At 41.8% G+C, this 14,936-nt stretch overlaps 1 protein-coding gene across 2 annotated transcripts in view; it reads right to left on the bottom strand.

Annotated features, from left to right (window-relative positions):
- Positions 1-1,112: 1,112 nt before the first annotated feature.
- DAPK2 (death-associated protein kinase 2) overlaps positions 1,113-14,936 on the bottom strand; it is a 47,817-nt gene continuing 33,993 nt past the window's right edge. Inside the window, exons 7-11 of one of the 2 annotated variants that reach the window (XM_010571683.1) lie at positions 10,613-10,765; positions 9,180-9,225; positions 2,129-2,218; positions 1,872-1,952; positions 1,113-1,311 (exon numbers count right to left, since the gene is read on the bottom strand). In XM_010571683.1, coding sequence (XP_010569985.1) covers positions 1,237-1,311; positions 1,872-1,952; positions 2,129-2,218; positions 9,180-9,225; positions 10,613-10,765 — 445 coding nt within the window. In that variant the 3' untranslated portion in view covers positions 1,113-1,236. Of the gene's footprint in view, positions 1,312-1,871; positions 1,953-2,128; positions 2,219-7,630; positions 8,267-9,179; positions 9,226-10,612; positions 10,766-14,936 lie in introns of those variants that run through there. The other variant, XM_010571682.1, reaches the window with a different exon arrangement.

Raw genomic sequence — 14,936 nt, 5'->3', positions numbered from 1 at the left:
GAAGTGACAACCATAAAGCCAAACAAAACCAGTTTCCTTGTCCATCTATAGTTGTTTCCATAGGCTTGCTTTCTGATTTTTAATTTATTAAATGGGAAAATAAATATGAACTTCTAACAGCTAATATATTCAATGAAAAAATAACCTGGTCTATGCACATTTTTTGGTACCAACTGAACAATACTGGCTTAGAAACTAATACAGTTAAGATGATGCAACTTCCTAGCACAAAGACGTTACATCAATACCAAAGTGCTTACTTCCTCAATTTTGGATACAAGCCCCGGAATAGAACGCAGATGTTTGTTTGCAGTTCGGGTTACATGTAAACAACACCTATACAAATAGGTGTTAATGAATCTCCAATTTGCCGACAATAAATTAAAACAATAACAAAGTTTAATAAAGACTATTTCTTCATATACTGTGGTTTCTTAAGTGCCCTGTTTTGGTGAGGCATCCTACCATCATTCTGTAAAAACGTTGTATTTGAGTGCATGTAAGTCACTACAGAATTTTTTCTCTTTTTAATCCAAAAATTGCTCTGGCCTATCTCATCCTCTCAGTGGCCAGAATCAGTTGTACTGAGATTGACAGTGGCAGTTGTGTTAGTATTCAGTCAGAGACGACGGCCAGAGTGCAATTCTTACTGCAGTACAGAACCATTTACTGCTAGGTTCACGAAATCAAGGTTATGATATGTAAAATGGCACTATGATTTTCTCTTCAATGACAGCAATAACAGAGTAGTGCACACAGCTAACAAAACCTGTCAGATATCTACCATCAAATATTTATGCTATTAACAAATATAAAAATTGTATTAAGAATTTTCCTTAAGACTCAGTAACAATTTCCCTGACTGAAATAATAATGCACAGTCTTAATCATTGTGCGGAATGTGAATTATTCTGCAGTAAAAGAGTATCAGTAGAAACCCTACATCCTGAGTGCAGTTGATACCACAAATAGATTGAAGTATCACTGAAATGGTCACCATATAAAAGCACTCCAGTTGGTGCTTGTGCTGCGGTATTCCCTGGGAATCTGGATCCCCAGCTTTCTAAAATGCTTAGTAGGCATTTAATAACATCATCCAGCTGTTGGTGTAGTTTGAGAAGTGAGAAGCATCATACCCAGGATTCAGACAAGAAGTCAAGGTCTGCTGTCAGGGCTGGTTTTTTTCAGCAAGGATGAAAGTTTCCTCTGTCTCCTGCCCATGGAATTCTCATTACATTATGATATGCTGCTTCTCCTCTGATGAGTGGCTTTTCTTTGTGAAAGATCCTCACTGTCACTTTCACAGTTTCTCTGAAATAGAGAGGCCAAAATGTTTCAGTCACGTAAATGAGATAACCACACAAATGAGATACCACGCTCCTAAACATGATGTTCTAACATTATTACTGTATCATCTATGGAGAAAATTAGAGCTAACAAAAATCTCACAGAGTTTCATTCCAGAAGGTCATATGCACTGCAGGGGTCCCCCACCCTCCGTCACACAGCTAGGCACAAGAGCAGCAGTGAAGACTCTCTCCGCAACTGCTCACTTCTCAGTCAGACAGCAACGGTCACTGCTATGCTATCCAAACATAACCTGCAGCCTCCATGCTGCTCCTTTACAAAATAAACATGGCTAGCACCTAAAGGGTTTATAGAGTCCCCATCTCTCCTTGCCCAACATTTCTGTCACAGTAGCACAACTTACAGCAGCATTAAAGACACAGAAGGGATGCCACTGTCCAATCTGGTTTCCCACTCAAAACCATTGCCATCCTGTTGGGCTGTGCATCCATATAAGGACAGCAAAAAATCACTGCACAGTAAAACTGGTCCTTCTCTTCTGCCCATTTGAGAAATGTACCTACCAAACTTTCTTCTTGTATTAGGACCTTTTTCACCAGCGAACGAGATAAGTGGTTGCACAATGACACAATACGGTAAGAAAGCTGTGGAGAGAAGGAATAATGAGAATTTGACCACACATGTGCAGTGCAGACATATCCAAACACATTTCATTTATCTACTGTGTATTAAAATTTTACATTCCAGCTCTGTCTTGCCCTCTGACCCCATCAGGCTTGGGAAGCCTGATATGAGACGGATTAAAGGCTCGCTGTCATACCTTCCATCGCCTTCTAGCATATTGCCTTTTGAAGTTTTCCATGTTAACAACAGATGCTTGCCGAACCAAAGCCTGTCTCTTGTCCACTGGCTGGAAGATAAGAGAGCAATTTTATTGCTTGGCTCCCTCTGATGCATGAAATACATAAGATTCTTCATGTGCTCTGGAGCTGGCTGGAAAGAATGCTGTCTGGGGAAGCTGTGGATTCATACAGGTAAAAGCAGAAGAAAAATAATGAAATCTATTCCACCCTGTGCCTGGACAGGACCCCTTTGATCTCAAACAAAATCCTAAAACTAGCATACAGTCAGTGGTCACACTTGATCCCAGGCACAAAATCGTTCTCAGAAGTTCCACTGCTGCCGCTTTCTAGCCACTCGACCTGGCACAAAAGGTGTATCGCATGGCATGGACTTTGCTCCAGCCTCCACTTCTGCCTTCTGCTTCATAACGATCCACACACAAGAAAACCAAACAAAAAGTCTGGGAACAGCTTTTCTAGCCAAAGGACAGGATGAAGGACAGCCAAACAAAAGAGGGAGGTAACTAAGGGGATGCTAGAGGGTGCTAAAGCAATGCTTTCATTTTGTAAAGCTGCTAAGGTGCTTCTCAGTGCACACCTGCACCATCTCCATTTTCTCTGGACTGAGCTCATATCAGCCAGCTTTTATTCAAGTCCCTTTTTCTGAAAGGCATTGGGAGAGCAACAAAAAGGTTCTACAGAGGCCTGACAGTAAGGAGATGGAGCTGTTGTCAGCGCATCAATGGCACTGCAGCACACTGCTGCTCAGGGGTTTTGCGCATGCTTGCTAAAAATCATGACAGAATAGGACTAAACCCAGCATCATCACACTGTCAGGTCCCGTGATACCTTCTAAATTTTCAGATAGACGTTTCCACATCTTGCCCTTTACAAGGATATTTTAAAACCAAAGGTAACATTAGGGCCCCTTCCTAACTTCCAGCATGTGGCTCTTCATTTTACTTTGGCACATCTTCTCTGAATTGTGCTTTTACATGTTTTTCTTTTACCAGACTGATTTAAACATCATAGGTAAGTCTGAGGCAGTCATTTCAGATCTGAAGATGGAGAACATGTGAATTCATGTGAATGTGAAATACGGAATAACTTCGGAGAGCACTAGCTGTACTCTACAACCCAAATATTAAACTGGTACCAGAGAGTAGCCCTTTTCCTGTGTCTCACAAAGCTGGTGAATAAAATCCTGTCTGCATATCAAAATCTCAGGAAGGATCAGGTAACCTGCCACTGTGAGTAATCTTCTGCAATTAGTCTGAGATTGACAGATCCCAAGCAAAATTAGAAGGTGGCTCAAGAAAATTAAATCCATGACCAGCTTTGGTCAACACTGGACAATCCAAGAATGACAGAATAGTTGAGTTTGGAAGGAGCCTCTGGAGATCATCTAGTCCAACCCCCTGCTCAGGACAGGGTCAGCTACTGCAGCTACCCAGGACCACATCCCACTTGGGTTTCAAAGGCTGGAGACTCCACAGCTCCTCTGGGCAACACGTTCCAGTATTTGACTGATCCTTTAGTAAACAAGGTTATTTGCTTTTTTTAATATTCAAATGGAATTTCTTTATTTCAATTTGTGCGCATTGCCTCTTGTCCTGTCACTGGATATCACTGAGGAGAGCCTGGCTCTGTTTTTTTTCACTCCATTCCACCACATATTTATACAGATTGAGAAGATCCCCCCTCAAGCCTTTTCTTTTTGACACTAAACAATCCCAGCTCTCTTGGCCTTTCCCCCTTTGACAGACACTCCAATTCCTTAACCATTTTCACAGCATTCCATCAAACTTACTCCAGTATGTTTTCCTGACATCACAGAAATTAAATGGGAAAAAGTTAGCTGCCATTTAGTATTGGTGATGAGGATACATGCTACAGCATATCTGAAAAAACCTCAGGATTTGTCCTTTAACAACGCCGAGTATGAGAACACAAGACATTGATAACGTGGCAATAAATATATGAGGAAAGGATTACAATACCTATGGAAAAATAGGAAGGAAAAAAAAACCATATCAGGATTCAGACACGTGCCTAAAATTTTTGGATGCCAATCTGGTGTCCAGTCTGGCGTTAAGGAACAGATGTTCCACAAACCCTGACGCAGTCCTCCTGCAAATGAAGTGCCTTTGAACTCCAAAACCACTTCAAAATTTGCATAGACCAGAAAACTGTATTCGACAGATTGAGAGGAAAAAAAAAGGTTCAAAACTAGATCTGGTAAAAGTGACAAGAGAAAGGCCAGGAATCAACTCTTAAAAGAGTATGGAGTTTATGGAGTGACAAGCATTCCAGCAGTTCTGATCTGCACATTTAGGAGGTGGATAACCCAGAAATATTTATAGTGACTGGAATCCAACCACCAAGCCAGACACCTGAAGAAGCAAGAGTACCAAAGGCGAATGGAAGACCCATCAGTAAGAATTTAAACTTTTTTTCAGCAAAATAATTGATAACGTTTATGAGACAACAAATTCACTTTTCTCATCACGTGTCCTGGGTTCAGCTGGGATAGAGTTAATTTTCACAGGAACCTGGGAGGGGGCACAGCTGGGACAGCTGACCTGATCTAGCCGAGGAGCTATTCCATACCATGCGACATCATGCTCAGTATATAACTGGGGAGCGGGCTGGGGGGGTCCTCTCTCACTTGGCTTTCGGTGGGGGAAGTGGCAGAGTGTCGGGTTCCGGGTGGTGAGCAGCTGCATTGTGCATCACTCGTTTTGTATATTCTTTTATTCGTACCGTTGTTGTTGTTGTAACTTCTCTTTCTGTGTTGTCCAAGTGAACTGTCCTTATCTCAACCCTCGAGGTTCCTTTTTTTTTTTTTTCTTTTCTCCTTTCTGATTCTCCTCCCCATCCCACCGGAGGGAGGCAGGAGGAGCGAGCAAGCGGCTGCGTGGTCCTTTGTTATGGGCTGGGCTGAAACCACAACAACATGCTATAGGTATAGCATTTGTGCAGGTATCTCAGCAGTAATTCAAGGAGCCGAGCTATCAGCTAGGCCTCTTTCTCATTTAGATGTATACATCATTTGCATACAACAGAAGTGGGACATTTAAGCATCAAATATTACTTTCTCATGCTGCAAATGACTAGCATGGTGGTACAAAACACCTACTAGAAATCAATTTTAAGTGGAAAAAATGTCACTGGCTAAATGTCAGCTGTACAATCATCATGAAAAATTTCTGACTGCCCTTTCAGCAGTAGAACCATCACTGAATCAAAATAGCTCACTTGACAGTATTCCAGACTGTTAATAACTGCCTCAATTTCTAAATAACCTGCAAACCAGTGACCTTGTCATTTTCTCAATCATCAGAATATCTTCTCAAAAACAGTATGTCAGTGACCTCCTTCAGCTCAGAGAGCACTAGCCTCAAGGACTGAGTCACAATAATATTAACCTCACCCAAACACACACAGGAACAGAGTGGCCTCATTTAACATTCCTTCTTGTCGTGCCAGTGCATTTGTTCATAAAGAAAAACTACGTGAACAGAGAATGAGATCATGGCTGAGGGAAGGCAGACTCTCTTTCTTGAGAGTCTTTTCTGCAATATTAACTCTCAATAGGCTTTAAGTTACTTTTTAAGGATTAAAACTCTCCCCCTCATAAAAAAATCCTGTGTTCCGGTTCCCCTAGACAGGATCTTGTAGGTCTTCCAGCTCAAAGGAACCTGCAGAAGTGATGACTGAAGTGTTCTGAGAGAATAAAAAATGGACATATGTAAAATTCTCAATACTATTTGTCACATTGGAGCCAATTCTCCCCAACCATCAACACCAGCTTGCTAGGGACATCTCCTGGTTATCCTCTCTACTTCAGAGCTTTTGAAAATTTTACATCTTGTGCAAAGATGCCACAGCAAGCACATCCAGTTTCCATCCTCCACCAAGTACAATGACAGGAATAACAATACCCCTATTGAATAACCGTTTTCAGAACTCTGAATTTTCACCACCCTCTGCACATCTTTATGAGGACATGGTAGTGATGGGTCCACTGTACTCTACACAAACTGGATGAGAGTATGCTTAATCTCTCTATCTCAAAGTAGGAAACATTATTCTTAATAATGTTATGAACAACAACAGTTCAATTCAGTTAGGTCATTCACTTCTCTGGAAAAGGAGGACGGAGGCTGGGCAGTGAAAGACATACTCTAATATATATATAAAGATGCACTCTAGATGGACTTGAGCAGTGATGCAGGGATGCTTGGATACTATCTCACTGATTCTTCTAGCTGCCTAACAGTCACCTTGCAGAAAATTCATACCGCTAAGCAAAGGGGCTCTAAACTAGCTGCAGAACCTAGGCTGGCAACTCTTTTCAGTACACAGAAGCTTGACATCTCTTCTTCAGTCACTAACTACACCATCAGGGAACAATTGCATCCTGCATAAATAACAGTTTATTGTGTCCAGAACCAAGATGGGTACATCTGTGCATAATCATACAGTATAACCAAGTGACTTCTTTGAAATACAAGACAGCAGGGCACGATTCAAATTTGGGCCAACTTTTCTTTTACTTTCTAAACTTAAGAAAAAAAATCTTCACAGCAAGAACACTAGTCTCAAATGCCACACCATAGATTAAATTAGTTGTAGCTTTGTCATCTTCTTTACTGTAGCAAGCAAACCAGAAGTCTATATTATCACTTATTACTCACAAATTAATATTTGCACTGTAAAATTACATACACAGTTATCTGATCAGTTCATTACAAGTTCCCAGTTGTGTCTTTTGAATAGGATTTCTTTGGTATAGCACAGGAAACTTAGCTGAATTTTAAAACAATGGATTAATCAACAGGTAACACCTTTGATGGTAAAAGATTTCATCCTGCATAACTGGCCTAAAAAAATAATCTTAACTCTTCTTCATCAGCAGCCATTTCACACAAAATTTCCACAGGACTTGCTAAATGTTAAATTACTACAGCAATTACTTTGTTTTACAGGACAGATTTCACCTTTACAAATATTTCTCTCATATGGTCTATAGAACTGCCTCCAGCAGATCTACATGACTGTTTCCTTCATCCAACCACAGATGCTAGCATGAGATTTTTATTAGTTTCCAGGCACCCAGCTTCTAGTAAGTACAGACTGACCTACTCTTTATTCCAGGTTAATTACTTAGTAATCTTCAGGAACTGTAATACACAAAGTAGTATGATATAGGCAGTGCAAATGACTGTAGGGTTAGATGTGTCTGTACAACTGTGATAATCTAGTTCCTGTAAGTTCAGACATCAAATATGGGGGAAAAACTTCAACACTACAAACCACTGGGAGTTTATGGTTTTGGTCAGCATCTCCTGCAATATATCAGAATTTCTATTTTGGTTCTAGGTGATGTTTTCGTGTAGAATCTATGCACTGAAAACTTTTTAAACTGCTGTACATTGAAAGAGGCAGCAAACCCTGCACCTAACCTATCTATGCCATTACTGATTTGATTCTGCTACATCAAGATTCAACCCTGCAAGGAATTCTTCAGAGCGAGATCTATTTAACAGCTCCATTAGTGATTCATTAATATCTTTCTTGAAAACAGAGTCAAAGTTTCCATTCACACAGGCTTCATTTTCCAGTTGAAAACCACTCATTAAATCCTGTATCCACTTGAGTTCCTCAGAAAGTTCTTGACTGAGAGATTCATACTGACTCTGCAGATCAGCATATTTCCCAGTTATGCCTGTAAGACTAGCGCCTACAGTCTTGATATCATCTTGTAGATATCTTTTCAGGGATTCAATTTTACGGTATTCATACTTCAGCTGAGACAGCTTGTGCCTCACGCTTTCATTCTCTTCTTTATACCAAGCTTCCTTCTCATTATAAATGGAAACCAGAGCATCAATGTCCTCCTGCAAGGAATCGTGGGATGCAGCCAAAGTGCTGAAACCCTGTTCCATAAGTGAAATGTCCTCTACTACTCGGGCAAAGCGCTCAAAGTTGATGTAGGTATTATTGGGAGGCATGCTCGAATGGCACTTTATGGTGTACTCTCTCAGGCGTTTTGTCTTCAGCTGTGTGTTCTCAACCTTCTTGTTTTCTTGGACTTTTGTTTCTTCTTTCAGCTGGTGAGTCGTCAGACAGAGGAACCAATATTACTGAATGTTTACAAGACATGCAGTGATTAAAAAACTCTACACAGAGGATGCAGCCTGAACTTCCACAATGCTGGGAGATTCTTAGCTCCCACAGATTTTCCTTCATGCATTTGATTAAAAGAAAAAAAAAACCCAAAACACACAAACCCAAAAACAAACATGACAAGTGATGTGCATTCATTCCAATGTGATAAGTGTAAATAACAGGGCCGCAATTTATTTTCATGTTAATTTTTAGCAGTTAACAGTCTCAAAGCTATCAATATTTATAAGAGGAAAAATAACAATCTTGAAACCACTCCAGTTAATGTTTTTGTGCAGTGCAAAGCAAAAACTGAATTTCAGACACCCTCATTAGTCATGCTGAGATTAGCTAAATGTATTTTCAGTAAGAGACTTATCCACAAAAGCAAGTGATGTTTATGATGAAAAAATACATACAGACACACAAATGTAAGCAAATCAGCACACTTGGTACAGCAGTTATATTTTGAGAAAAATTCTATTTTCCACATGGACTGTAGTCAGCTCTCAGCTCAAGAAAGCACTAAACCCAACCCGTAGTATATGTCCACACAAACAGAGAAGGATGGAAAAAAATTGCAAAGCCCAGTCTAATGTAGGATACTGTAACATGCAACAAACATCAAAGCTTTGTCACCCTCTTTTCGAAAGTTAAGATAATAAAAGAACTCATTTGCAGAAATCCAAGGCTTTAGTCAGACCCAACCAATTTCTTCCTGGTAGATCTCTTTGAGACACCTAGGGTCGCTAAGTACTTAGAGGGCAGTTTTCCATTTAACACACCAATAAGAGTGTGAATATCATCTCTGCTTTGCTTATGGTAAAAAACAAGATCTGTCTCTTTTTTCAGTCTTACCATTATCCACGGATGAGACAGAGCTTCCTGAATTGTAAGCCGTTTCCTAAAAAACAACACAAAAAAAACCCACTCTTGAATGAGAAATACCTGGTACACAAGTCCATCGACCTGCACTTCTCCCAGGTTTCGTATGAAGCATTTATCAAGAAAATGCCAGGATTAATTCTCAAATTTCAGGGTTATGTTTCTCTATGAGACATACTGCTTGCATGTAGTTTAGTAACTGTTCTAAGTTTCAGTAAGGTGCTGTCCTCATTCCACACAATTTTAATTCTTACTTGATCAAAATCTACCGGTATTTTTGTGTACCCTTCCATAAAAAGTGATAAAAATATTACTTTGTTTTGTTCATCCTATACACTTAGAAAATAAATTATTTCCATACACCTTTATTACGACTGTGTCTGAACTAAGGTATACAACGTTAATTATATCAAAACTGTCCTTTGGAACGTGGTATTACATCACTGCAGGAGCTGCCATTTCCCAAAAGCAACATTTCTGAGAGGAATACTTCAAACCTAATCAAACCTGATCAATTCTAACTTCCTTCTGCATTGTAGCAGTTTGGTGAACAGCACATTAAGACCACTGAGAATCAAAGGCAGAAACACAGCATTGCACAGGGACTGCCTCTGTACATGGGACAAATATCAATATCGCTGACTTGTCCTTTCTTAAAACGAGGTTGCTAGACCTGTGCATAGCTCTTATCAAACCCCACCTACTCCAGCCTATTCTAAGGCCTGAGGATTTGCAGAAATCTTGACTAAACGGCTTGCCTCTAACACCTATTTTCTCCCCTAATGAAGCCATTAGAAAGAACTGCCATGGCCTGACTTCCCTCCAGGATAAATAGGGTTATGGGGAAGGAGATGCTACTTCAGCATGCACTTTATTAAAAGGAAGAAAAACTAAAAAAAGGTCTGTGGTTCCTATAAACTGGGAATAAAGATCCGCATAGGTGTCATGCAAATTCTAGGTGATTGCAACAGATGCAGAGAAACTTAAGAAACAATTCCACTATGAGCACATGTGAAGATTTTTCTGCCCTTGCACCACTGGGAGCATATTGTGGGATCATGTCACCTCCTTGCAAGTAGTTCATAACAGACTGAAATATTGGAGTGGTAGTTATCCTGAACTAGAGATTTTATACCCTATTTTCAGCCCTTCACCTACACACTCTATTGTAACCAGCTTGACTCATGTTAGAGTTCAGTCCCAAAAGTGAAATTTAACTGAGGAGATTTAGTTCCTTTTCTTAGGGTTTCTGGGTGCAGTGATTAACTAGGGGCACAGCAGCATCCTCCTGTCTTGCTCTTGAATAGCAATACACACTGGAGGGAAGGCTTTGCAGATTACTCGTCAGGCTACTTTTCACTAGGTTTATCTTTGAAACAAATGGATCTTTCTGAATTTTTACTTACCGTGTATCTTTCACCAGGAGTTTCTGAATAAAATCTTTTGCCAGGTCACTGGTATTGCTGAAAAATTCTTCATCAAATTCATAATTCACAGCTGTGATGTTGGCAAGCGTTTCTTGTTTAGTTTCTCCAAGGAAAGGCGATGCACCACTAAGTCTAGATAAGCCAGAAAGAAGAATCAATTGGAAAAAATAAACAGCAGAGGTCCTCTAATGAAATTACAGTGATTGTGTACTCTCAGGACATTTGTGGATCTCATGTTGTAGCAGCCATGCCATGTGGGAAATAACAGGTCCAGCTCTGGCTCACTACATCTGTGGTTATGAGTCAGACTCCTCTTGAAAGTCTCTAGTGCAGCACTAATGTGTGCACACAGATAGAAATGCACAAATTCTCCTAAGTGTCTCATTGAAGTCATTACTAACCTAACTAGAAAAGGCTTCAGCTGAGGAGAGTCTCGATCCCTGTGAACCCATAAACACTACCAGGTAGAAGCTTCTATCAGCTTCAAGGGGATAAAGCAGTGTTTCTATAGATTTTCTTCAGGTAGGAAAAGCCCTGCCCCTACTGCTTTTCTGTCTGCAAAGCTACTGACAAGTTCCCTGCACAGTGAGTTCAGCCAGGAGACCTTTCTCAGCTGGAACCAAAATACAACAAACACGTGATTGGAAGTCAGGTGCGTGGCCTTGCCTAGGGGCCAACTCTGCCAGAGAGGTAGGGCCATGCTGGTCATTAAAAGGAATCCACAAACAAAAGGACTTTAGCTGCAATAAAATCCAACTGTTTCTGAACAATGCAAAATTTCATAGAATCATAGAATCATTTAGGTTGGAAAAGACCTTCAAGATCATCGAGTCCAACCATCAAACCATGCCCACTAAACCATGTCCTGAAGTACCCCTTCTACTCACTTTTTGAATACCTCCAGGGATGGTGACTCAACCACTTCCCTGGGCAGCCTATTCCAATGTCTGACAACCCTCCCAGTAAAAATTTTTTTCCTAATATGTAACCTAAATCTCCCTTGCCGCAACTTGAGGCCATTTCACTCTGTTGGCACTCTGCTCCAACTGCAAGGATATAATGGAGACAGCATCATAATAAAATGCCATTCAGCAATTTTTACTTTGACAGAAGAAGCTTTTATCCTGCTTTGCCTATCTCTCAACTGTGACTGACGACCTTCACCTTTGATGACTATTTACCCCTGCTCCATAAAACTCAAGGGTCAGAACAGATTCATTTCAGACTCCTCCTGCCCTGCCTTCCCTCCCCTCCTCTTCTTCCCTCCCCCAGTCCACAGGGATGCTGACTTGCAAAAGTCTGGTTTTACAGGAAATGTTATTTATACCAAGGAAATTGATCCCATCCCTTTTTAAAAATCTTCTGGACTATTATTATGCTTATCTATTAGTCTAGGTTTGACAGCATAGTTTCAGGATGCAGCGGGCTCAAAACGGGACTGCAGCAAACTCCTGGGATCTAAATTGAAGTTTTGAATACTAAACTGCTTGCTTGCATGATCCTGCTCAACAGACCTTTTAGCATGTCTGTATTGCCACTACCATGTTGACTGGGAATTTGGGGGTAAGCAGAAAGTTAGATGGGACCACCTGGGCCATTCAGCCCAGTCCCCAGCTACCATGTGTTGTTTTATTCACAGAATAAACATTTCAGTGCATAAAGTGTCTCCTCTCCCTCTACAATCACACAATGACACCAAAGCAGCTGACACAGCAAGGCAGCATGAGTGAGGTCCTCCGGTTGTCTTTGATGCAGTAAATTTCACCCCATAAGCCACAGTCAATCTCACTTCTTAACAGGTTAACATACTCCCTTCTTAAGCTTTTGTTCCACTTCTGTCATCCACAAAGAAGGCTACAAGCATGCACCTTGCTACAGACCATGGGCGTTGTTCCAAAACTAAAGCTTGGAAACCTGCCCTAGAGCCTTGGTTTCTTTTCCCTTTCCCAAAATCGTGCCATGAAGCAGCTGTAATTCCACCTTCTGGCCCTCCGCTGGAAGCCAAAGCCAACAGTGCTCTATTCTCCTCTGAATTATTTTTTTCTCTTTGGGACTCAGTTTTGAAGTCTGTGAAATGGGAGGAATCTCAAATCCTTACACCTAATGCAAATGACTTTTGTTATATCCTGACTCAGTGCCTGTAAACATCTAACAGCAGACCCCAATAATTAAGGCTTTGCCCTTGCAACCCAGTGAATCATTCCACTGGTTATTGAACTAAGGACTCGTAGGCATTTTGCTCTCTGCACCTCATAATAGCATCTGCTTGATGGCTGCCATGTTTGTTAAAGTAGGTGGTATCATTAAATACACCCCATTTATTCAGAATTCGTCAGAACAAAAGGCTTTAAAATTAACAGGCAATACTAGTTAAAGGCATACAAAATTTCTAGTACATAGCATATCATGCAAGCTGACTCCTCCCATCATATAAAGCATGCTCTTTTTTTCTGATCATTTGTAGGGAGACAAATTTTCAACCTTAATTACTACAGCAACCATTACTAGCCAACCAGGTAAAATAGACCTCCTACACTGGATACAGTACAGAAACGCACTTCATTATTCTGCCCCCAGGACTGAATTCTCAATGCAAAAGAAAAACCTCAAGAGCACCTGGCCATCTGTGCACCACTGTAACCACATGGTAAGTATTCCCACCTGCTTACCTTCAACTCCTAAGTTTTCCTCTCATCACTTATGAACATACAAAACCAGCAATTTACGAAGTTTAATGACCTGTTAAGGACACATGTCACTGAAGACCAGAGTGCTGATAAAAACCAAGGGTCTGGACAATATTTAAACCCCTTGACCTGAGCTTGGGCTCAGCCAGTATCCCTATCTTTTTCTGCACCACAGGACAGAAGGGAATTTGTTGCACTGAATCTCACCATAGCTCTTTTACAGGTTTGGGGGTCTAAGCCTTGAGTATAGCCCAAAAGTGGATTTTATTCACAGACTCATAGAGTGGTTTGAGTTGGAAGGGATCTTATAGATCATCTAGTTCCAACCCCCTTGCCATGGGCAGGGACACCTTCCACTAGACCAGGCTGCTCAAGTCCCATCCAACCTGGCCTTAAAAAATTCCAGGGATGGGGCAGCCACAACCTCTCTGGACAACCTGTCCCCATGCTTCACCACCATCACAGTGAAGAACTTCTTCCTTACCTCTAATCTACATCTACCCTCTTTCACTTTATAGCCATTACCCCTTGTCCTATCACTACACACCCTTGTCAAAAGTCCCTCTCCAGCTTTCCTGTAGGCCCCCTTTAGGTACTAGAAGGCAGCTGTAAGGTCTCCCTGGAGCCTTCTCTTCTCCAGGCTGAACAACCCCAGCTCCCTCAGCCTCTCTTCACAGGAGAGGTGCTCCAGCCCTCCTCTGGACTTGCTCCAACAGGTCCATGTCCTTCTTATGTTGGTGGCCCCACAGCTGAATGCAGTACTGCAGGTGGGGTTTCAGGAGAGCAGATGGGCAGAATCAACTCCCTCAACCTGCTAGCCACACTTTTGATGCAGCCCAGAATGCGGCTGGCTTTCTGGGCTGGAAGCGCACAGTGCTGGCTCATATTCAGGTTTTCATCCACTAATATCCCCAAGTCCTTCTCTTCCAGGCTGCTCTCAATCCACTCATCGACCAGCCTGTATTTGTGCGTGGGTTGCCCCAACCCATGTGCAGGACCTTGCAGTTGGCCTTGTTGAACTTCAGGAGGCTCACACGGGCCCACCTCTCAAGCCTGTCAAGGTCCTTCTGGATGGCATCCCTTCCTTCCAGCGTGTCGACCGCACCACACAGCTTGGTGTCATCGGCAAACTTGCCGAGGGTGCGCTCAATCCCGCTGTCCATGTCGCCGACAAAGATGTTAAACAGCGCCAGTCCCAATATGGACCCCTGAGGAACGCCACTTATCACTGGTCTCCACTCGGACATCCAGCTGTTGACCGCAACTCTTTGAGTGCGACCATCCAGACAATTCCTTATCCACCGAGTGGTCCATCTGTCCAATCTATGTCTCTCCAATTTAGAGACAAGGATGTTGTGCGGGACAGTGTCAAATGCTTTGCACAAGTCCAGGTAGATGACATCAGTTGCTCTTCCCTAATCCACCAACGTTGTAACCCCGTCATAGAAGGCCACCAGATTTGTCACGCAGGATTCACCCTTAGTGAAGCCATGTAGGCTGTTGCCAATCATCTCCTTGTTTTCCATGTGTCTCAGCACAGTTTCCAGGAGGATCCGCTCCTTGATCTTGCCAGGCACAGAGATGAGACTGACTGGGCTGTAGTTCTTCAGGGCTTC

This window comes from Haliaeetus leucocephalus, unplaced genomic scaffold, assembly GCF_000737465.1.
Source record: "Haliaeetus leucocephalus isolate CR32 unplaced genomic scaffold, Haliaeetus_leucocephalus-4.0 Scaffold339, whole genome shotgun sequence".
NCBI classification, from domain to species: Eukaryota; Metazoa; Chordata; class Aves; order Accipitriformes; family Accipitridae; genus Haliaeetus; species Haliaeetus leucocephalus.
The sequence above is the reverse complement of the archived record's forward strand: the minus strand, read 5'-3'. Positions and strand labels throughout refer to the sequence as shown.